This window comes from Dromiciops gliroides, chromosome 3, assembly GCF_019393635.1.
Source record: "Dromiciops gliroides isolate mDroGli1 chromosome 3, mDroGli1.pri, whole genome shotgun sequence".
Taxonomy (NCBI): Eukaryota; Metazoa; Chordata; class Mammalia; order Microbiotheria; family Microbiotheriidae; genus Dromiciops; species Dromiciops gliroides.
The window spans coordinates 213,787,931-213,812,600 of NC_057863.1; the positions used below are offsets into that span (position 1 = coordinate 213,787,931).

Below are 24,670 nucleotides of genomic sequence, written 5' to 3' on the forward strand. Positions count from 1 at the left end.
TCTCCTTTTTAGATCTGGCAGAATTAAAACTAAGTCATTCAATTATAGAGTGAGGGGGTACAGAAGATAGGAAAATTTCATGATGGTACCTTATAAGCAGAAAATAGTAGTCTGAGCTTCATTGTGGACAGATGGAAGGTAATATAAGTAATGACAAATTACATAGGAAGTTCCTTGAAAATTTTTGTCTAAATGTGATGGAAAAGCTGAAATAAACACCATCAGGGTTTTCGAAGCAAAACAAACAGACTTCACTATAAAACAAGAATCTTTGCTCTTGGAATTCTGCAGGGAATGATCATGATGATTCTCCAGAAGAGACAGAACAGAGGAAGAGAAAACCCAGAAGACAACTAAAATGATCAAAATAACGGAGGTTCTTCCAGACAATAATAAACTAAAGAAAAGAAGACAAATATAAGAGGGTAAGCAATATTAAAAATGAATACAAATGTAAAAATTAATACAAATAATAAAGGATAAAGAAAAGCAACATGATATAGTGGAAAGAGCCAATCTCAGAACTAAGAAGACTTGTGTTCAAGTCTCACTTTTGACACGTGCTATCTTTGTGACTCTGGACAACCCACTTCACCTCTCAATGAGTCTAATATCGTAACTTGTAGAGAAGGTGCCAACTTGCATTGGAGAAGGAATTTTTTCATACATGTAGTTTTGTACACAAATGAAATGATGTATCTAGTCCCTATCTTATAATAAAGGATATCGATAATGCAAATGGAGACATGCTCACCAAATTTTGTAAAATTAGTATTATAGTATACCTTCATAGCTTTAAAAAGGAACTTTTGATTCAAGAAAAAGCAAGATCATTATGGTATAATGAGTAGAAATCTTATCAAATACAATACTTGAGCATGAGAGTATGAATAAATTCAAGAATGATTTGGATAAATTCAGGTATAATAAATCCATTAGAATTTTAAGGGAATTCAAAGCTTCGTGGTGAGTCTCCCTAGGCCATTGAAATTAGTATCCTGGAGGCAGCTAGATGGCACAGTGGATAGAGCATAGGCCCTAGAGTAAGGAGCACCTGAGTTCAAATCTGGCCTCAGACACTTAACACTTACTAGCTGTGTGACCCTGGGCAAGTCACTTAACCCCAATTGCCTCACTAAAAAAATAATAATAATAATAAAAAAGAAATTAGTATCCTGCCTGGCAAGGAGGCATTTTGATGACATTTGTCTTTGATAACATTGTCTGAGACTGAATAGTGAAATGGATAAAACATGGATAGACCAGTAGCAATTCTGGTGGAATTTCCAAGCTCAACACATTGAAGAACATGTGATTTTGGAATAGACACACCATTGACTATAGTAATTGTTAGCAAAAGGAAAATATTGGCAAATGAAACTTACTTTTACAAAATATGCATTACATAGGAAGCAATCAAATGTTACCATTTTAGGTGTTTGAAAATATAGAGCCCAATCACTGATTCTTGGTAATAGACTAGGCTTGCATCCTAAATTCTTGAAAAGCAACCTTTTGAACACAGCATATATGCTTTTTTGTGTGTGAGGAAATTGGGGTTAAGTGACTTGCCCAGGGTCACACAGCTAGTAAGTGTCAAGTGTCTGAGGCCAGATTTGAACTCAGGTACTCCTGAATCCAGGGCCGGTGCTTTATCCACTGTGCCACCTAGCTGCCCCCACAGCATATATTCTTAAACCATGCAAAAAAGAATCCAGGATAACCTAATCTGATATTTTCTCCCAAGCATCCAAAAAACTTTCAGAAAGTATGACCATAAAAGCCCATGGAAATTACTATTCTCTTGGAAGTGAACAAGACTGTCCATCTCTTGGCTCCAGGCATTTTCTCTGTCTGTCCCTCATACCTGGAATGCTCTCTCTCTTTAACTCTGCCTACTAATTTCCTTGGCTTCAAGTCCCAGCTAAAATCCCATCTTTATAGGAAGTCCTTCCTAACTCCTCTTAATTATAGTGCCTTCATTCTGTCGATTATTTCTTATTCACCCTGTATATAGTTTGTATATATTTGTTTGCATATTTTCTCCCCCATTGTGAGCTCCTTGAGGGCATGGACCTCTTTTACCATTTGTTGTCTCTCTAGCACTCAGCATAGTGCCTTACATATAGCAGATGCTTAATGAATGTTGATTAATTGAGCTGGCTATACTTTGGAGTTAACAACACTGGAAGAAAGTAGAATTGTTTGTGCTTTAATCTCTGCTAAAGCAAGTTAGGAGAAAGAAGTAGATATATTTTGAGTTATCCAAAATTCTTGTTTTCAGGAAGCTGAGATGGCTAATAACACTTTGACAACTGAATTTATCCTCACTGGATTTACAAGTCACCAAGAACTTCAGATTCTTCTATTCATACTTTTCCTTATAATCTACCTGATAACCATAATAGGCAATATTGGACTGGCAATATTAATTTCAATTGAACCCCGACTCCACTCACCCATGTATTGGTTCCTTGGTAACTTGGCACTTATGGATGCATTTAGTTCATGTGCTGTTACTCCCAAGATGTTAATGAACTTCTTTTCTAAGAATAGAATGATTTCCCTTCATGAATGTATGGCACAATTTTATTTTCTTTGCTTTTCTGAAACTTCAGACTGTTTTCTCCTGGCAGTCATGGCATATGACCGCTATGTGGCTATATGTAATCCACTTCATTATCCCATCATGATGTCAAAGAAACTCTGCATTCAGATGGTGATTGGATCACTCGTAGCTGGCAACCTACACTCCATGATTCATGTCGGTTTTCTATTCAGATTAACTTTCTGTAAGTCACACAAAATTGACCATTTTTTTTGTGATGTTCTTCCTTTATACCGACTCTCTTGTACTGACCCTTACATCAATGAATTGATGATATTCATCTTTTCAGGTTCAATTCAAGTCTTCACTATAGGTGTTATCTTGGTATCTTATCTTTATGTCCTCTTTACTATCTTTAGGATGAAATCAAAAGAGGGACGAGGCAAAGCCTTTTCCACCTGTGCATCTCATTTTATATCTGTCTCAATATTCTATGGTTCTCTTCTCATCATGTATATTAGGCCAGGTACAGTTAATGAAGGAGCCATAGACATACCAGTTGCTATTTTTTATACAATAGTAATCCCTTTTTTAAACCCTTTTATTTATAGCCTAAGGAACAAGGAAATAATCAATGTCCTGAGAAAAATCATGGAGAAAAAAATCTCAGGGGAATTTCGAACAAAATTTGTACACTGAGTTTCCTTGGTTTGCATATGGTTGAGATTTTCATAAACAAAGTTATTTTAAAAAGTAGAAAAGTAATATTTTGCATAGGACGAACTCAGAAAAGTATAAATTCTAATTGGGAAATGAATTCATGAATACAAAAATCAGGACCTCAGGTACTAAAATTATCTAAATTTCAAATACTGAAAACAAGATTATTTTCAGAATGGATTGTGTCAGGAGTTTGTCATCACAAAACTCAAGAAGTCAACACACCATCAGAATAAGGTAGACGTAGAAAAGAGGAATCTGTTGAACATTATCCAAAATACCATGGAACTATACCACTATAGGATTCAGTAGGAAGTATAAGGGAAGATGTGTCAATATTTGGGCATGACATGATTTTGTCCAAAGACTTTCTCTTTCTTTGTGTTCTCATTTCAAGTCCCTAGAGTATAAGGTGGATGATGGGAACATGAAAGAGAGGATCACTACAAAAAATCCAACCAAATTAGGCTAAAACCCCAAACAAATCCAACTCCCCCACACACACACACAAAAAAAAACAACCTAAAATAAATAGCCTGGACATTCAATGACTGCAACATGATCAATCCTTGCTTAGACTAGGCTCTTCTGCAATACTGTTTGAACTTTAAATGTTCTCATGCAAGTCATTCCCCAAATGAGAAATGGTCAAAGGATATGAACAGGCAGTTTTCTTATGAAGAAATCAAAGCTATCTATTGACATGTGAAAAAATATTCTAAATCACTATTGATTAGAGAAATGCAAATTAAAACAACTCTGAGGTACCACTTCACACCTATCAGATTGGCTAATGTGACAAAAAAGGAAAATAATAAACACTGGAGAAACTGTGGGGAAAATGGAACACTAATGCATTGTTGGTGGAGCTGTGAACTGATCCAACCATTCTGGAGAGCAATTTGGAACTATGCCCAAAGGCATATCCTTTGACCCAGTAATACCACTACTAGTTCTGTATCCCAAAGAGACCATAGAAGAGGGAAAAAGACCCACATGGTCAAAAATATTCCTAACATCTCTCTTTGTGGTGGCAAAGAATTGGAAATCAAGGGAATGCTCATCAGTTGGGAAATGGCTAAACAAGTTGTGGTCTATGAATGTAATGGAGTACTATGGTGCTGTAAGAAACGAGGAGCAGGAGGATTTCAGAGAAACCTGGAAGGACATACATGAACTGATGTCGAGTGAGATGAACTATTCTATTCTTAGAAAAGATGAACAGAACCAGGAGAACATCGTACACAGTAACAGCAATATTGTGTGATGATCAACTGTGGTAGACTTGGCTCTTCTCAGCAGTACAATGATCCAAAACAATTGCAAAGTACCCGTGATAGAAAATGTTCTCCACATCCATAAAAAAAGAACTGTGGATTCTGAATGCAGATTTAACCATATAGTTTCTACTTTGGGGCTGTTTTTTTTCTTTTTTTGAGTTTTTTCCCTTGTGTTCTGATTCTTCTTTCATAATATGACTAATGCAAAAATATGTTTAATGAAATTGTACACATATAACCTATATCAAATTGTTTTTTGTCTTGGGGAGGGGGGAGGGAAGTGAGGGTGGGAGAAAAATTTGGAACCAAAAATCCTATGAAAACAAATGTTGAAAAATATCTTTACATGTAACTGGAAAATAATAAAATACTTTAAAAATACTTTAAAGTGAACTTCAAGTGTTCTCAAATGATTGCTTTGGGAAGTAGATGTCCATAGAAAACACTTATAACGTCATAAAAATTTATGCCAAACCATAGTGTTCTATGGTGGCAATTGCTGCACAAATATTAAACCATTATTAACAAATTAGTTTTGTAATAACAATTCATCACACTTGCTTAAATGGGGCTGTTTGTATTAAAAATATTATTTCTCATACATTTTTACATGAACTAAGTGAATCGCTAATGAAGTAATACAAAGCCATTCTTGAATTAGTCAAAAAGTCAAAGAAATACTTTTCTGAAATGGTGTTACCTTCTACTTGGTGAATAAGAATGTAGAGGTATGTAACCTCTTTGAATCCAGGATAAATTATTTTAATTATGGATTTATTTTGACAGTTTAAGATACTTGCTTTATATAAAAATACATTTATAGCAGTTACCACAGAGGCTTTGATCCAATAAATATTCTTGCTACTGTAGGGAATACAAAAATACCCTAAAGACATAGTTCCTATCCTGAAATGACTAACAATCAAATTGTTACAAAGAATATATGAATGAAAAATAGAACAGAACTAACTACTGTATAGTATGAGGAAATGCTAGGTTGTGTGATTCGGATATTTTATAGGAATTTACAGGAGAAAGAAATCAATGAGTGCAAGTCTAATTATGGGGGACTTTATAAAAGGGACTCAAGTCTTGAAAAATGAGTAGGATTTGGACAGGGAAAACTGAAGGAAGTATTTCAAGTAAGGATACCAGACTAAGCAAAGGATTGAGAAACAGTTATGAACAAGCTGTGTAAAGACACTGAGGTGAGAAGTTTTACTGATGTAGAGTATTTGGGCTGCAGAGCAATGAGTTTGGATAAGGAAGGCAGGCCAGTTAATTGAGAACATTGATGGCTAGGCTGAGGAACTTAGACTTTATCCTATTAACAATAGGGAACCACTGAAGTTTATTGAGTAGTACTGTACAATAGGAAAGCAACAAAAATAATGTTTTAGAAAAGTTAATTTGGTGGCAGAGTAGATGATGCTCTGAAGTCATGAATTCCAGTTAAGATGCTTTTGCAGACAGTGAGAACTAGGACAAGATAGTGTGATAGAAGAATAAGGGACTGCTTTTGGAGGAAAAATTGACAACAGATGTTGACTCATCTGATACAGGGAAAGAAGCAGAAGGAGGAAGTCAAAGAAATCCCAAGTTGTCAAGACTAGATGAAATAGTTGTTATTGTTGCAGGTAAGATGATGACATTGAAAAGCATGAGATTCTTTAGAAGAAAGTTGTGTTTGTTTGTTTGTTTTGAGAAGTTGCATTCATTCATATACCCAGCTAAAACCCAGTTTAAGAAATATTGATTTTGGGGGCAGCTAGGTGGCGCAGTGGATAAAGCACCAGCCCTGGATTCAGGAATACCTGAGTTCAAATCCAGCCTCAGACACTTAACACTTAGTAGCTGTGTGACCCTGGGCAAGTTACTTAACCCTCATTGCCCTGCAAAAAAAATAAATAAATAAAAGAAATATTGATTTTTCATTTATCTGTCAGATTTATGGACAGAGGAAGAATTTAGGACCAAAGAAGATATAGAGAACAAAACAAAATATAAAATAGGTAATTTTGATTATATAAAATTAAAAAGTTTTTGCACAAACAATATCATAATGGAAGCAGAAAACTGGGAAAGAAATTTTGAAACAAGTATCTCTCTCTCTCTTTTCTTTCTTTTTTTTTTTTTAGTGAGGCAATTGGGGTTAAGCCCAGGGTCACACAGCTAGTAAGTGTTAAGTGTCTGAGGCCAGATTTGAACTCAGGTACTCTTGACTCCAGGGCCGGTGCTCTATCCACTGTGCCACCTAGCTGCCCCGACAAGTATCTCTCTTAAAGGTCACATTCTCAAACATATAGAGAACTGAGTCAAATTTATAAAAATTCAAGTCATTCCCCACTTGATAAATGGTCAAAGGATATGAGCAGACAGTTTTCAAAGAAATCAAAGCTATCTATAATCATATGAAAAAATGCTCTAGATTACTATTGATCAGAGAAATGCAAATTAAAACTACTCTGAAGTATCACCTCACACCTATCACAGTGACAAATGAAATGAAAAAGGAAAATATTGGATGTTGGAGGGAATGTGGGAAACCTGGGACTCTAATCTACTGTTGGTGGAGTTGCGAAGAGATTCAACCATTCTGGAGAGAAATTTTGAACTATGCCCAAAGGGCTATGGAAATGTGCATACCCATTGACCAAGCAATAACACTACTAGGTCTATGTCCCAAAAACATCCCCCCAAAAGAGAAAAAGACTTATTTGTACAAAAATATTTATAGCAGCTCTTTTTGTGGTGGCTAAGAAATGGAAATCAAAGGAATGTCCATCAATTGGCTAAACAAGCTGCGGGATATGATAGCGATGGAATATTATTGTGCTATAAGAAATGACAAGTAGAATGATTTCAGAAAGTCTTCGAAAGACTTGTATGAACTGATATATAGTGAAGAGAGCAGAACCAAGAGAACAGTGTGCACAGAGACAGCAATATTGTTTGATGAAGAACTGTGAATGACAACTATTCTCAGTAATACAATGATCCAAGACAATCCCAAAGAACTAATGATGAAACATACTATCCACCTCCAAAGAAAGAACTGGTATTGATTGAACACTGACTGAAACAAGTTATTTTTTGCTTTCTTTCATTTTTTCTTTTATTCAAGTTTTCTTATATAAAATTACTAATATTGTAGTGTTTTACAGAGTTGCATATGTATAACCCACATTGGATTGCTTACCACCTCAGGAGGGGGGATGGGAAGGAGGGATAAAATTTGGAATTCAAAACTATAAATAAAAATGCTTGTTATTAGAAATAATAAAGTTGGCGGCAGCTAGGTGGCGCAGTGGATACGGCACTGGCCCTGGATTCAGGAAGACCTGAGTTCAAATCAAGTCTTAGACACTTGACACTTAGTAGTTGTGTGACCTTGGGCAAATCACTTAACCCTTTTTGCCCTGCAAAAAAAAAAAGAAATAATAAAGTTAATCATATTAGATCTTTAAAAAAAGAAGTACTGATTTTTAAGTGACAATATTCCAAAGGAAAATCTCCAGTTGACATTTAAAAATTTAGGGCTGTAACTTGAGTAATAAGTCAAAATTGGCAATGATGATGGGTAAGTTAGTAACTCAAATGAAAATCTTAGTTGAGCTAATAAAAATTAATAAGTTCTTCACAGGATAGAGGAGGGAGCCAGGCACAGAAAGCAGTGAACTATGGCTTCAGAAATGGCCACAATCCAAGAAAAGGAAAATAAAAAATAGTTACTGAAGGACATAGTTTAATATAGTACAAAGAGGACTGAACCAGGAGACGATAGTCTTAGATTCTTGTTCTACTTTAGCCACTAACAGACTGTGTGACCTTGGGTAAGTAACTTTAACTCCATTTTCTTCACCAGCTGAAAAAAAACAGGGTTGACCATAAAATAGTTAAACTTCCTTTAAGTTTTAATATTCTATGTTCTAGTAGTTGCAGAAAGATAAATGGTCAGAAAATGGAGGCAGCAGAGAGAGAATTGTTGTTTCAATATGTTTGCCAGTGAAAGAAAGAAAAAATGCAATAGGATTAAGCAGCAAGGTCAAACAAAGAATTGTTATTCAAAATAAGGAAGGAAACTGGATATCTGAAGTTCAGGATAGTGGGAATGGATAAATAATCAATCAATGCCCCCCCCAATTAAAAATTAAAAAAAAAATTTAAATCAATCAATGCACAAACATTTCTTAGGTTTCTATTATAAGCCAGACATCATACTAGGTGCTAGGGATACACAGACAAAAATGAGAGTATGCATGCATGTATACCACATGTATAAATATACATTATAATATGCACATATAATATGCACATGCTTGCCTATGCATCGTACAATGTATTGTGTGTTTGCACATGAGTGTATACATGCGTTTGTATGTGCACATGATATGTATATACACTGTACATGCTACAGCTTTTTGGAGCCACAGGTGAGAGTTGGGTAAGAGGTGGATACCAAAGATGGATAAGCAGCCCTGAAAAGATCTTGGCAAGCCCTTGAACTAGAGAGCTAGTTCTCTAGGCCATACCCTGGTAAAGCCATCTGGGCAGATAGGCTAAATCAGGTTGAAAGTAACCCCCAGGACCCAAATCTGATGTCGAGTTAGAGGGATGTCTCAGTATGTGAAGACTCACCCCAGTGGAATGGGTGGATGAGAATAATTTGTTCCAAAGGCCATGGAGGTGGCTGAAGTAGGTGCTTGGAGCTTGGTCAGATATCAAAGTTGCCAAGGTCATTTACTGCCTCCATCACCATCCCCAGTCATCCTAACTTTTATCCTGCCAATGGACTTTGATGACTCTGGAAGAAAGAGTAAGGCTGATGACTTTATGCAATTCTGCCTCATCTAAATCCAATTCACTTGCAAATCAAGATATTACATAATGGGTCCTCTTTGAAAATGAAGGATGAACAACACACATACATACACGCATGTATATATATATATACAAACACATATACATATATGTATATATGTTGCCTAGAAACATTTTTATTATACATATATACTAGCTGTGTACAGATACATATAATTGTAAATATATACATGCATACATGAATACATGCATACATATATACATACACTTATCTAAAACCAGACCTGTGTTTTTATCAGTCTATGGAACTCCTGGATGGGGAAACTCCCTCTACCAAAGCAGGTTGGTATCTTCCCTTCAACTTATAGTATGAGAGCATTGTCTGAGATGCTAAGTGACTTGCCCAGGGTCATATAACTAATATGTATCAGAGGCAGAACTTGAACTCAAGTGCTCCTAGTTCCTAGGCTGGCTCTATTCACTAGTCACACTGCCTTCCTAAATAAATATATAGAAAACAAATACAAAATACTTTAGGGAGAGTGCTATCAGCTGGTGAGATCAGGAAGGACTTCATGTAGAAGGTGATTTGACCATGTGATTCCCCTACTGGACCAACTCCAGTGGCTTCCTGTTGCCTCTAGGATAAAATATAAACTCCCCTGTTTAGCTTTTAAGGCACTACACAACCTGGATCCACTCTGTCTTTTCATCCTTGTTGAACATGATTCCTTCTTCCTTGGGTTATAACCTAACTGGCCCCTTTGTTCTTTACTCATGACACTATATCTTGCTCAATGCCTTTGTACCAGCTGTCTCCCATCCCTAAAATACCCTTCTTCCCTACCTCCACCTCATCAAGCCTTTTTATTCCTTTAAGATGCAACTTTAAAAAATAATGATAAAATAAACAAAAATAAAATAAAAATAAATTTTAAAAGATGCAACTCAGACACTCTTTAAGAAGTTAAGTGACTTGCCCAGGATCACACATCTAGTAATTGTCTGAGGTCAGATTTGAACTCAGGTCCTCCTGACTCCCAGGCCATAGCTCTATCCACCACACCACCTAGCTGCCTCTCAGATACTCCGTTCTAATGGGGGAAGACAATAGGCATTTATAAAAACATATACAGCATAAATATAAAGTTAATAAATAAAAAATATAAAAGTAGTTAAAGATAAGGCAGTTTGGTAGAGAGGGTGAAGCAATTAAGGGGATCAGGAAAGACTTCATGGAAAAGATAATATCTCCTGGAATCGGTCACATTTTGTTTTAGCAAATTTTATTTAGCATTCCCATAATTGATCTAATACTCTCAGGACTTGAGATGGGAATACAAAGAAAGGGAATAGATTTGAGCAAGCTCCAATCACCTCCTGAAAGAGATCCCAAAAAGAAAACCTGCAGGAATATTATAGCCAAATTCCAGAACTCTCAGGTCAAGGAGAAAATATTGCAAGCAGCTAGAAAAAAAGGAATTCAAATACTGTGGAGCTCCAATAAGGCTAAACAAGATCTAACAGCATCTACATTAAAGGGTTGGAAGGCATGCAATATGATATTCCAGAGGGAAAAGGAACTGGGACTACAGCCAAGAATCATGTACCCAGCAAAACTGAGTATACACTTTCAGAGGAAAAAGTGGGACTTCGAAGAAAAAGAGGACTTTCCGGCATTTGTGATGAAAAGACCTGAACTGAATAGAAAATTTGACTTTCAAATACAAGACCCTTGGGAAGCATAAAAAAAGATAAACAAGAAAAAGACTTAATGAGGGATATTAAAAGAACAAACTGTGTCAAACCCTGAAAGTAAATGACCAAAGAGTCAGAAAGGTTATGCAACTGCTGTAAACTTTGAAAAATACCAAAGAGCTCACAAAGATAATACCCCAACTGTTAACTCTGAAAAACAAAAGAGCTAACAGTGGTTATAAGCAAAAGGCATTCTTTATTCTGTTGGAGGAAGGAAACTAGACATGCATGCCAGGGCTTCCTCTAGGAAGAGACCCGAAGCATTGGTATATATGTAGTTGTGGGTAGACAGAATCAGTGTGATGTAGCAACAATGATTAGGCATAATAGCAACAGTGAGGCAAGGTTGCCTAGTAAAAAAAAAAAAAAAAGGGCCATTTATAGCAGGACTTCATGTCTGGGCCTGCTGGTGCTTGCCCAAATTCAGGAACCACCCAGTTTTGTGATTTAGTCTCAGCATAGTTCATCCAGAGAGTGAGCACAAAGGACTGTTGTTGTCAATCTCAGGGCATAACCTGCTTGCTGGGCCTTAGTCCTGGAAAATGGAGTTTTTCCTAATAATAAAAAGAGAGGAGTGAAAAATTAGGGTGGTCTTGGATGGGGATCCTGGCATGCGCTATATATCAGGGCAAATCGATGGGCAGATTCTTGCTCAGACAAGTCTGATTTGTCTGACTAGTTGCTCATCCCTGAAGCCACAGCTAGGAAAGAAGCAATAGAATCAGGGAATTTTAGAGATGGAAAGGACCTTAGAGATCATCTAGCCTAACCTATATCTGAAAAGTGGCCATCCATCCTTTGCTTGAAGACTTCTAGGGACAAGAGATCTACCTCTTCCTCATAGAGCCCCATTCCATCATTTGGGAACAGCTTTAATTATTAGGAGACTTTTCTTGACATTAAGCCTAGATTTGCCACTTTTCAGCTTCTACTCATCACTCTAGATAATGCCCTCTCAAGTATAATTATTCATTTATATGATATCCTTTCAAACACTTGAAGACAATAATCATGTCTCACCAACCATTGTTCTAATGACTCATTGGATTGTTTAAACTTCTATAGCTTCCCAAATTCCTTGATGGTGAAAGTTAGCCCACCCCCTGGATCCCCAGTCCAGAGCACCACTTCCTGAGAGGTGGTAATAGAGTAAGACTGAGGCTTTCTTGTCATTGGGGCAGGTTCCCATTTCTCATCTTCATTCCTAATTCCTGTCTCTTCCACTATAGCCTTAGTCTTATTGGGATTCGACACATTCTCCAACAACACCTCTGGATCAGAGACCTTGCTCTGTGTAGTTGGTCCCTGCCCCCATCAGTATTCTGCCTTAGTCCTTAATTATGCCATTACTAAATTAGTTAACTCCCCCTCTGTCGTCTGCCTTCTGTTCTCTGCCTTGAGGATATAGCCCTTAAAAAAAATAAGACCACATTCACTTCTGTGGCTAGTGGCTGAATACTCAAGAAAGGCTTACTTTTATTTTCCTTATGATATCAATCAGTTTTTCTAAAGCCATTAGCAAGGGCCAGAGAATAAATTCTTGAGGTATCTTTATCCTCTATATCAACATCTGCAAGCACCCATTATTAATGATGATATTTTAGTAAGATATTCATATTTTATTTGGAAAAAAGGGTTTTTGTCCTATTTATAAATGAAATATTTTCAAAATATTTCACCTCTCATCCTTTAAAATTTCTATTTTAGAAAGAACTAACTTGAACTTTATTTCAATTCAATCAGCTTCATCAATTTTTTTTTGGTAGGGCAATGAGGGTTAAGTGACTTTCCCAGGGTCGCACAGCTAGTAAGTGTCAAGTATCTGAGGCTGGATTTGAACTCAGGTCCTCCTGAATCCAAAGCCAGTACTTTATCCACTGTGCCACCTATCTGCCCCCAAGTTCTTTAATTTTTAAAATTTTGGTTTTCCACTTTGAAATACAATGATTTAGGACCAATGTCTGCTTCTAAGTCTATTTTATTTTGATAGATGGTTAGAATGGTTATCATAGCTGAAAATGTACCTCAAATATAGAAACAAATAGAAATGAAATGTTAAGGCTAAACATTAGGCTAATGTAAGCCTAAATGTCATATCTGGTGATTGATAACTTCAAGGAGAACATTCTCAGTTGAGTAAGGAGTCAAGGATAAGGAAGAGGTTAAGAATATAGAAGATTAGAAAGATGGAGGTAATCATGATAGAAATATGGAAGTTCTAAACATGGATAGGTTTTATGGAAAAAGACAATTTAATACAATTTATGATGCACGTCACAACCCATCTATGTCTACCCATCCTGTGCTACTCACTCTGTCACACTGAAATGTGAGGTGGTGAGTATGTATATGTGTGTGTGTAGTGCTTACCAACTACTAGATCACAGAACTTCCCCACTTGTGTAGCCACAAGATGATATGGGGGACAGGGTGTAAGGATGGTAGAGGGGGAGACAGGGAAGTTTCCTTGCATGGCTGATATGGTAGCCAAAGTCATGGTTAAGTTATAATCTCCTTGAGGGGTCAATTCCAGGTGATGGCATGGGATGCCAGTGATGGGAGAGGGTAGAATGGAAGATAATTGAACTACCAGGGTGAAAGGCATGTTGTGATTATGTTTACACAAGTCAGTAATTGTCTGTTTCAAAGAGGATGGGAGGCAACTAGAGTTGTACTAGAGGCAGCTTATAAACAGATTGTAAAATTTACAGTATAAGAATTTACAACTCAGAAACTGGCAAATATACAAATCAGGACTTGATTTATTGTTTTGTTAATTATCTAGATTTACAAAATCAATGGAGAAAATGTTAATAATGCAGAGTAAACCTAAAAATGTGTCATGTGAACATTTTTTGAGAGCTGGTTGTTAAGCATTTACAAGGATGTCCCAGGATGCAAACTATCTTCCTAGTCTCTGATTTATTGATCATGCATCCTCTGTGGCCAAGGTCCCCAAGGGAACATGAACCCCTCCCCCCCTATACTTTGCAGAATACTGAACTTGACAACCAGAAACAAAAACTTTTTTAGAGTAAGAAAGGAAATTGGGGAAGTGGTACTCAAAAAAAAAAAAATGAAGCCTAAACTGAGTATTTCAATCCAATCATTCTATTTTTTAAAAATCACTTCTAAAGATCAAAGAATTTCTTCACTTGAGATGACACCATGAAAGTGCAAACAGTAGAAAATGCACTCAGGGGGTTTATTTTGTTTGTTTGTTTTAAAGAACATATGACCGATGGGTCACATTCCCTGAGCTAGAAATCCCTTGTAATAACTGGGAACTAGTTTGCAAGATAGTAACTGAAATTAGCGGTGTCATCTCTGAGGAAAGATGGAACATCTCTATATAAGACTAACTGCTCATAAAGGAAATCAGAGACTGCTTTCTTTAGCTTCATGTCACAACAAGCCCAGCCACTATAATGGGAAAAGAATCTAAAATATGTGTAACTCTCCTCTGTCTCTGTGTCTCTTTCTCAGCGTCTTTGTTTGTATCTTCCTATATCTATAGCTATCTCTGTTTTTCTGTCCTGTGTCTCTCTCTGTCTCTGTGTGTCTCTCTGTCTCTCTTCTTCCTCCTCCCTCCCTCTTTTTCTCTCCCTACCCCTTCCTCCTTCTCTCCCCCCACCCCTTTCTTATTGCATTTTCAGTTTTCTTTGTATTATGGAGTTATTTATGTCAGTGTCTTATCCTTCCTATTAGATTGTAAACTCTTTCAGAGAAGGGACCATTCATTCTTTTTAGCGTCCCCACCAGTAGATAGCAATTTTCCCACAATTATTTGTTGACTCTCTTGAAAATTCTCACAAACTTGTTGATGAAGTTGCCCTAAAGTCATGTACTATAATTATAATTGTTCCAACTTAGTGTGTCTGATGGGATTTCTTGATCAATTCTACAATTCCCATTAAAACAACTTTATTTCATCCAAAAGACAATTCTTGGGGGATTTCAATTTTTTCATGATTATGCTGATGCCCAGCATGAAAGGTATATATACCTCTCCTATTAAGGCAGTTATGTGATGCAGTGGATCTAGAGGGTTGGGCCTATAGTCAGGGAGACTCATCTGAGTTCAAATATGGTCTCTGTAAAGCCTAAAATTCTAGCAGTGATGTTTAAAATCTAATGTGTGGTTGCCTGACCTTACCCCAGTGTTGGAGAGAAACTAGCTAAGATTTACTGATCAATTCAGCAAGAGTTTAGGCTTTTAAGTATTTGTTAAAGTGTATTAGAAGTTAGTGAAGAGAGAGAGAGTGAGGAAGACCCTAATTTAGATCTATGTGGGATAGCCAGAGAGCAAACCTCCCTTTACCTCTCAGCCCACATGAAGTTCTGCAGCTGGGTGGCACAATGGATAAAGCACCAACCCTAGATTCAGGAGTACCTGAGTTCAAATCCAGCCTCAGACACTTGATACTTACTAGCTGTGTGACCCTGGGCAAGTCACTTAAACCCCATTTCCTGCAAAACTCCCCCCAAAAACAAAACAAAAAAAAACCCCTTTATTTATAGTTTGAGAAATAAGGAAGTAATTACTGTACAAAATCTCAGGATGTTACGAAGCAAAATTAGTCCATAGACTGATGAAGTATTCAAAGCCCTGTGGAACATTTCAATTTCAAGTGCTAGGGATGTCCAGGACCCCTGATTTGTCTTGGTCAGAATTTAGGGTAGGGGTTCCCTGACTTGGTCTTCAGTTAGAGCACTCCAGGCTTTCTACCCCTAGGGAACATGACTTTGGAGAAGTCAGGTTTCTCTAGAGAATTTCTGGTCGGAGCAGACAGGATTCCAATTTGTTTACCTGGGCTGTTGCTGGTTTCTTTTTTCGGACCTTTCCTAATATCACAGGCTTCTGGCTTATTTTTTATACATGCCTGAGGCAGATGGAACAGCTTACTGTTGTTTCTCTTTGAATTTGTGGATCATTATTTAATGTGGTGCCCTTTGTAGATCCTTTTTTGAGCATATTTGGGAGAGTTGGGCTCCTCTTTAAACCTTTCATGCTAGACATGAGAGAAGAAGAAGACGAGTTCATCATGTGGTAAGAACAAGGGATAGTTATCGAATATCTCTTGTACACAATTAGGAACCCTATGATATGGCAAGAGCACCTTGCTGACAAAGGTCGCTATAGTCAAAGCTATAGTTGTTCCAGTAACAATAGATGCATATGAAAGTTGGGCTATAAGGAAAGCTGAGTACCACAGAATCGATGCTTTTGAATTGTGGTGCTGGAGAAGACCTTTGAGAGTCCCTTGGACAGAAAGGAGATCAAATGAGTCAATACTTAAAGAAATGAATTCTGGCTATTCATTAGAATGTCAAATACTGAAGCTGAAACTTAAATACTTTGGTTACATAATGAGAAGATAAGACTCATTGGAAAAGTCTCTGATGTTGGGAAAATTAAAGGCAAAAGGATGATATGGGTAGTTAGTATTATGGAAACAACAAACATGAACTTGGACTGAAATAGTGGAGGATAGAAAGTCCCAGTGTGCTATGGTCCATGAGGTCACAAAGAGTCAGACATAACTCAACAACAACAACAACAAAGAAAGGCAAGGAAAATCCTCATCACTGAATATATGCTTATTGTTTGATTGTGACACTATAGATAGCCACAATAAGGTGACTTAAACGATAAGCAGGTAGCATTTAGTGTTTCTCGGATCATGAGTATTACAAATTTTCTATTGATTTACTTATATTACGTTGAAATTTTATTTTTCAAATAGCCTAAGGCATTGAATCAGGGAAATATATGTGTCCCATAAATAGTTCTGTTTATTATTAAGAGAATGCTCAACTAAATAGTACCTCAAAGCTGGAAGGAGCCTTATGGTTGTTATGGGAGAAGTATTTCCTCTTTGAGTTCATGTGGTAGGTAATTGCTACCAAATATATATTTACCACAACACAGAAATTAGAGAGGTAAAAACTTAGGTTTTATTACTAAGCTGAAGCTTAGATTCAGGCTTCAGAGAAAACCTGAGTAATCATTAGGATTCTAACAAGGCTTCTTAGTTGCAAAATCACATCAGAGGGGCAGAGAAATAATTATTTTACATATTGCAAACTTATGCATTCCTCTTAGGCTATAAAATTGAAAGAGCGGATAGATTCATAATCCCATACTTCCTTCAATGTCATAAAATTGAACAAACCTAGTTAAATAATCATAATCTCATATCACCTAAGGAAACAAACTTCTTAAAATAAAGTTTTTTGGTAAACTAAACTAGGTTATAGATTAAATTGCATTTAGAAGATTTGCAAATAGACTGATTGGGGAGGACTTATACATTGTTAAGGAGTTAGGGACAGTTGAGATTTTTCCTTTGTCTTTTTATTTAAGGAGTCTTTAAGTAAAATTTCACATCCTGTGGGACAGGTTTCAGTCAGGTGAGGTTAATATTAAGACAGACTTCCATTTAACCACAATTTTCAAGAAGAATGACCCTGCAGCCTGAATAATAAGAAGAAATTTTAAAGTCCCATTAAAAAGGTCATTTAGAACAATCCCTTCATTTTACAGATGAAGAAGTAGACGTTCAGAAATATTAAATAACTTGTTTAAGATTACACAGCCACTAAATGTCAGAGCCAGGACTTTCACCTAGGTCCCCCGGTTCTGGTGCTTTCCCCACTACACAATACCGTCCTTTAATTGTGCTATAGAGAGCCAGAAACAAAAGGTTTCCTAGAGAAGAAGATGAAGTTGAAGATGCAGCACTCTAAAAAAAAATAATGCATAAAGGCCAGTCCTTGTGTGTAGGACTAGTATTAAGAATCTTCTGTGGGGCAGCTAGGTAGTTCAGTGGATAAAGCCCTGTATTCAGGAGTACCTGAGTTCAAATCCGGCCTCAGACACTTGACATTTACTAGCTGTGTGACCCTGGGCAAGTCACTTAACCCCCATTGCCCTGTAAAAAAACAAAACAAAACAACCTTAATTCATTTATCAGTGATTTTAGCCAGTTTTCCCCTAAAACTGGGGGGAGACAGATTAGAACCCACATTTAGAATTTTAAATTACACAATTTCCAGAGAATGAATGGCTATTGTGTGCAAGTTGACATGAAATTTGTTCATATATTTGTACCAGTGATGCCACTGATGGGACTATATACCCTAAGGATATTATTGAGAAGAAATAAAAACCTATTTAAAAATTAAACAGAAAGATATTATTTATAATAAAAGCAACTTCAAATAACCCATACAGTCCATGGCTGAATGAATTGTATTCTATGTATGTATTTGCGTGCATGTATATATGTGTATATATATATATATATGTATGTATATTTACATATCCACACATAGCATTTATATACACACATATATGGTATCTATATATGTATGTTTACATAGAAAGTGAAATGTAATATTATTGTAATATAAGAAATGAAAACTATAAAGAAATATGAGAAGCAATGCAATCCAGGTCCTCAAATTCTAGGCTTATATGGGCCAGATTCTTTCTTGGGGACTTCTCGAAAATCACTCTTTGGCTCACTTGGCTACTCCCTTTTCAGGTTTATCTGGGAACCTCAGAACTCAGCAGGTATCTAGATCTTCACAGATATGTATAATAGGGCTTTAGTTCTCAGGGAAATACTTCAATATAACAACAATACAAGGCAACCTTTATTTTACCTGAAAGAAAAATGGAGATTCCCCCTCCATATTCATAGGAGTTCATAAGCAATGAAGAAGAAACCCAAATCTGCCAGGGACTTAATAAGGAGGTTGGAACACAGAACTGTCAAATTCTCTTTTGGCTCTAAATCTTTGATCTCTTGAGTTGATGGACCCAAAGGACACTGTGAGAAAATAATGGGTTTGGGGGCTCCCAGAGGCCCCCACTTGAGGGCCTAACTCCGGAGCCTTGCCTGATCTGTTTCAGAGCCAGCCCAGAGTCAGTAAAGTTGGACCTAAGACTCTGAATACAGATAATAGAGATTAAAACCACATGTGCCTGAAAGTCTTTCCCTTCAGAGGGTCTGTCCTCTAGACTCTGACCTCAGTAGGTACTGTTCATGGACCACCCTCAAGGCCAGGAAATCAACAGATTTGAATTATGCTAGCCAATTAGCTTGAAGCAATGTGGAAGGGCTGCCTCTCCTATGGACCACAGGGAGCTTACACTCTCTTGCTCTCTTGGCCTGGGACGCTGGAAGAAGCAGCCACGTGCCTTGCTCTCTCTCTCTCTCTCTTCTATCCTAGGTATGTAGGGCTTCTGAACTTTTGGAGCCACGTGCTCTCTCTTTATTAATATTTAATATGCTGTAATAAATGCTTAATGCCCAAAACTGACATTAAAGCTTCTGATTTATAAGTAACAATACATTAGAAACCCCAGGGGACACCCCCATATAATTTCTTTCTTTTTTTTTTTTTTTAGGCAATAGGGGTTAAGTGACTTGCCCATGGTCACACAGCTAGTAAGTGTCAAGTGTCTGAGGCCGGATTTGAACTCAGGTACTCCTGAATCCAGGGCCGGCGCCTTAACCACTGCGCCATCTAGCTGCCCCCCCCCATATAATTTCAAAAGACACAACACACAGGAACAAAAAGAATTCAAGATAAGTCCTTTCCCTTTTGTTGAATCCCATATTCCACCCCAGAGACTTATAAAGGTCTCCAGTCTCACATTATTAAGCTAAGTATTTAAACTCACTCTCAGTCTTGGAGTTGCTACAGAGATAATTTCTTCATTCACGACTGCACTTCCCCAATTAACTCATGGTAGTAGCAGAGGGGACAAAGTCCACGTTTTGCTTCTTGCTATTTTTGGCTCAGACTCTTGCCATCTGTTCAGCGAGGGCACCTGTGCTCATTCTTCAGAGCTCTCTCCAAGCCTCTAGAAACAAAGAGTTTGTAAACTCTCACTCCTAGATGAGATGATCTTCCTCTACGTAACTGTAACATTCAATGCATGTGTCTGTGATTTACTGTTACATGTGCAAATTAGTGTGACAGAAATACTAATTAGACAACACTTTTCAATGCTTCCAAACTTATGTTAAAGCTAAAATTCTAGCTAGTCTGTCTAAAATATCTGAGTGGTCGCCAATAAATTATAAGCTTTAGCAAGAGTTAGACTTTTAAGAATTTATTAAGGAGAATAAGAATTTGGTAAAGAGAGACAGAAAGGCCTACATTCATCTATCTATTAAAGGGAGAGAGCATTTCTAGCTCCGCTCTCCACCAGAATCCACAGGAAAGAGCCCCAGTCAGAGCACCAGGCTCTTCCTTCTTCCTCCCACCAGCAAACGTCACTTCCTGATGCCAAAGAAAAGATGCGTGGTCTTGCCCTCAAAGACCTTCACCTCAGGGGCGGAGCTCTTCTACAGTAAATCTCCAGCAGGTGGCGTCATTCCAATCATTACACTTATTACTCAAAGTGTGCAAGCAATACTTCATTTATTTGGGGGGGGGCAGTGAGGCAATTGAAGTTAAGTGACTTGCCCAGGGTCTGAGGCAGGATTTGAACTCAGGTCCTCCTGAATCCAGGGCCAGTACTTTATCCACTGCACCACCTAGCTGCCCCTGCAACACTTTATTTTTTTAAAAAAAGATACCACAACAGTGATGATTTTAGAAGTTTCAGCAGGCTTCTATCTTTTGGGATTCCATAAGGTTGCCTTCTGCGTATATGTGTCTCTTTCTGGAGTGACAAGTCTCCCAATCTCTCTTGGCCAATCAGCACTGTTCTTGAGCCACATAGATTTGCTTAAATCTCAAATGTGGGCAGAACAGGAGTCAGCCCTACTTGGGAAGAGGCTGATGACTAAGATTCCAGGTGGATTCTTTTATACTTTTAGTTAAACTTGTTTACCACATAATTTGATTGGGAGGTTACTTCAAAATAAAGTTGTTTATAAAATTTCCTCATTGGTGGTGTTTCTTAATGAAGGATCTACATATGTTTATCAGGATTTTTTGTTGTTTTAGCAAATGTTTAATACACCATTCACTAAATCAATAAACATTTATTAAACACCTGCTGGGTATCAGGCCCTGTGCTAAGTGTTGGGGATACAAAAAGAGGCAAAAGACATATCTTGCTCTCAAGGAGCTCATAATCTAATGGAAGAGACAACAAGCAAACAAATATGTATAAACTATATAGAGGGAAAATAGAAAATAATTAAAAGAAGAAAATCAGTAGAATCAAGAGGGGTGGGGAAAGGCTTCCTGCAGAAGATGGGATTCCAGTTGGCACTTGAAAGAAGCCAGGGAAGCCAGAATACAGAGATTAGGAGGAAGACCATTCTAAGAATGGGAGATAGCCAGAGAGATGGGGGGGAGGGGGTCCTGTTTGAGGAATGGTAAAGTAAGGAGTCTAATTTTACTGGATCAAGGAGTGCTTACCTTTGTAAACCCAGCCCCAAAGCCCACTGGTTTAAAACACTATTGGTAGGGCAGCTAGGTAGCGCAGTGTATAGAGCACTGGCCCTGGAGTCAGGAGGACCTGAGTTCAAATCCAGCCTCACACACTTGACACTTAACTAGCTGTGTGACCCTGGGCAAGTCACTTAACCCCAATTGCCTCACCAAAAAAAAGAAGAAAGAAAGAAAACACTATTGATGACCCTGCACAAGTCACTTAACCCTCATTGGTCTGCAAAAAGAAAGAAAGAAAGAAAGAAAGAAAGAAAGAAAGAAAGAAAGAAAGAAAGAAAGAAAGAAAGAGAAAAGAAAACACTATTGGTGGAAAGGACTAATGATGAAACATACTACCCACCTCCAAAGAACTGATATTGATTGAACAAAGACTGAAGCATGGTATTTTTCACATTCTTTCATTTTTCTGGCTTTTATTTAAGTTTTCTTGTACAAGATGACTAATATGGTAATGTCTTACATAATTGCCCATGTATAACCCATAGCTAATTGCTTATTTCCTCAGGGAGGGAGGGGAGGAAGGGAAGGAGGGATAAAATCTGGAACTCAAAACTATAAATAAAAATGTTTATTATTTACTAAAACAAAAAACACTATTGGTGGAAATTAATGTCCCATGCTTACACAAGGGGCGAAAGTCTCTGTAGTTCCTTCAGGCACTTCTGGCTTCCAGCTTTAAGAAAGAAGATGCAATTCTACCTCAGGTTGGTGAAGGGAAATAAGACTCTGGGAAGAAATTGACATCAGAGGAGCTAACAGTCTCTATCATGTATGTCTCTATTCCCAGTTTGCTACTCTAGAGATTGTGAGGAGTTTCTCCTTGGGTGAGATCTGGGACTCTCTCTCTCGGTAGAGCTTAATTAACTTGTTTCAGGAGGAGAACTTCACTCTATATTATCTGGTATATCTTATTGTTGAAAAACAATTATTAGAAAAATGGTTTACTCAGGATGGCCCAATCACAAAATATAAATTTAAAACAAAATGGAAACTTCTTCTACATTCACAAACTATCTTATTAAAGTCATAGAACTTATTCTCATTATACCTGCTACCCTATCTTGCATCGAGAGGTATTTCCATTGCCTCCCTAACACTACTATCTCAAAACAAAAGAAAGAAAATGAATGTTAAAAAATAAAGGGGGGAAACCCAGAACAGCCTAATGCACATAAGAACAGAGTGAGACTGTTTCTCTGCAAAAGAGGGCAATTCTGATCCCCTACTGATCAGGCTGAACAACTCAGCGCGCGGTCCGGACCCAGCCAGGGACACTGCTTCCAGCACATGTCAGAGTCTTCAGCACCAGCAGCTTCTGAGGCTCCGATCACGGACTGGTGAGAGGGTTCGGAGGTAGGCCGGGGTGAAGTAGAGGCAGTATCTACTGGAGTTGGGGCAAAGCGCCCTGGGTCTGAACCAGTGGGCTGAATCGAGTGGTGGTGGCCCAGTGGGGGAGGGGCAAAAGCACGCCAAGCTTCCGACCATAGAGAATCAGAGTTCAATCAGACTTCTGTTTCCGGGTCAAAGAGAAAGCGGCTGTGATTACTCACAAACCAGGCAGGCTGAGAAGAAGCCCAATCACCTCCTGGGCCATGCTGTAGCACGAACGGTGTGTCTGGGAAGCAGCACTACACTTTAAGGAGTAAAAAGCCAAGAAACAGTAAGCCAGCATGAGTAGGCAGAGAAAGCAGAAGACCATCGAAAACTTCTTTGGGGGAAAGGTAGACCACAATACATCCTCAGAAGAAGAAGATAATAATAGGGTCAAAGCTCCAACATCCAAAGCTTCCAAGAAAAATATGAACTGGTCTCAGGCCATGAAAGCTCTCAAAAGGGACTTTGAAGAGAAAGTAGGAGAGATAGAATGAAGATGTAGAGAAAGAGAGGAAGGAATGGAAAGAGAAATGAGAGCAATACAGGAGAGTCATGAGAAAAAAGTCAACAGTTTGAAAAGCCAAATGGAAAAGGAGATTAAAAAACTGTCTGCTGAAAATAATTGCCTAAGAATTAGGATTGAACAAATGGAAGCTAGTGACCTTATGAGAAACCAAGACACAGTAAAGCAAATCCAATTGAATGAAAAAATAGAGGGCAATATGAAATATCTCCTTGGAAAAACAGCTGACCTAGAAAATAAATCTAGGAGAGATAATTTGAAAATCATTGGACTACCTGAAAACCATGACCAAAACAAGAGTTTAGACACCATCTTCCAAGAGATTGTGAGGGAAAATTGCCCTGATATTCTAGAAGCAGAAGCTGAAATAGAAATTGAAAGAATCCACCGATCAACTCCTGAAAGAGATCCCAAAAGGAAAACCTCCAGGAATATTATAGCCAAATTCCAGGACTCCCAGGTCAAGGAGAAAATATTACAAGTAGCTAGAAAAAAGGAATTTAAATACTGTGGAGCTCCAATAAGGATAAAGCAAGATCTAGCAGCTTCTACATTAAAGGACCGTAGGGCATGGAATATGATATTCCAGAGGGCAAAGGAACTGGGACTACAGCCAAAAATCATGTACCCAGCAAAACTAAGCATCATCTTTCAGAGGCAAACATGGAACTTTAAGGAGAAAAGAAGACTTTCAGGCATTTGTTATGAAAAGACCTGAACCGAATAGAAAATTTGACTTTCAAATACAAGACCCTGGAGAAGCATAAAAAGATAAACAGGAAAAAGACTTCATGAGGGATATTAAAAGATCAAACTGTTAACATTCCTATATGGGAAGATAATACAGAGGACACAGGTCTGAACTGAATACGAAGGGATGTTATGTTTTGTTCTTTGTGGGGTGTCTTATGTATGGGGCCAGATTTGGGCTTGGGGCCTCCTGGGTCCAGGGCTGGTGCATTGTCCACTGTACCACCTAACTAACCCATAATGACATCCTTAAAATAGGGTTGAGGTGTAGGAGAAATAGACTGGGGGAGGGGGAAGGGGAGAGATAGTCTGGGGAGAGGTTGTTCACATGAAGGAAACAAGAAAAAAGCTTATGGAGGGGAGGGGAAGAGGAGGAAGGAATTGGGGAGTGATTGAACCTTAATATCATCAGAAATGACTCAAAGAAGGACTAACATACATACTCAAGTGGGTATAGTAATATATTTTTGC

The 24,670-nt window shown here is 37.8% G+C and overlaps 1 protein-coding gene across 1 annotated transcript; it reads left to right on the forward strand.

Annotated features, from left to right (window-relative positions):
• The first annotated feature begins 2,293 nt into the window (after positions 1-2,293).
• LOC122750449 (olfactory receptor 5K1-like) lies at positions 2,294-3,247 on the forward strand. Its single transcript, XM_043997180.1, has one exon. It carries the CDS (start codon positions 2,294-2,296, stop codon positions 3,245-3,247), a length of 954 nt encoding a protein of 317 aa, XP_043853115.1.
• The last annotated feature ends 21,423 nt before the right edge of the window (positions 3,248-24,670 follow it).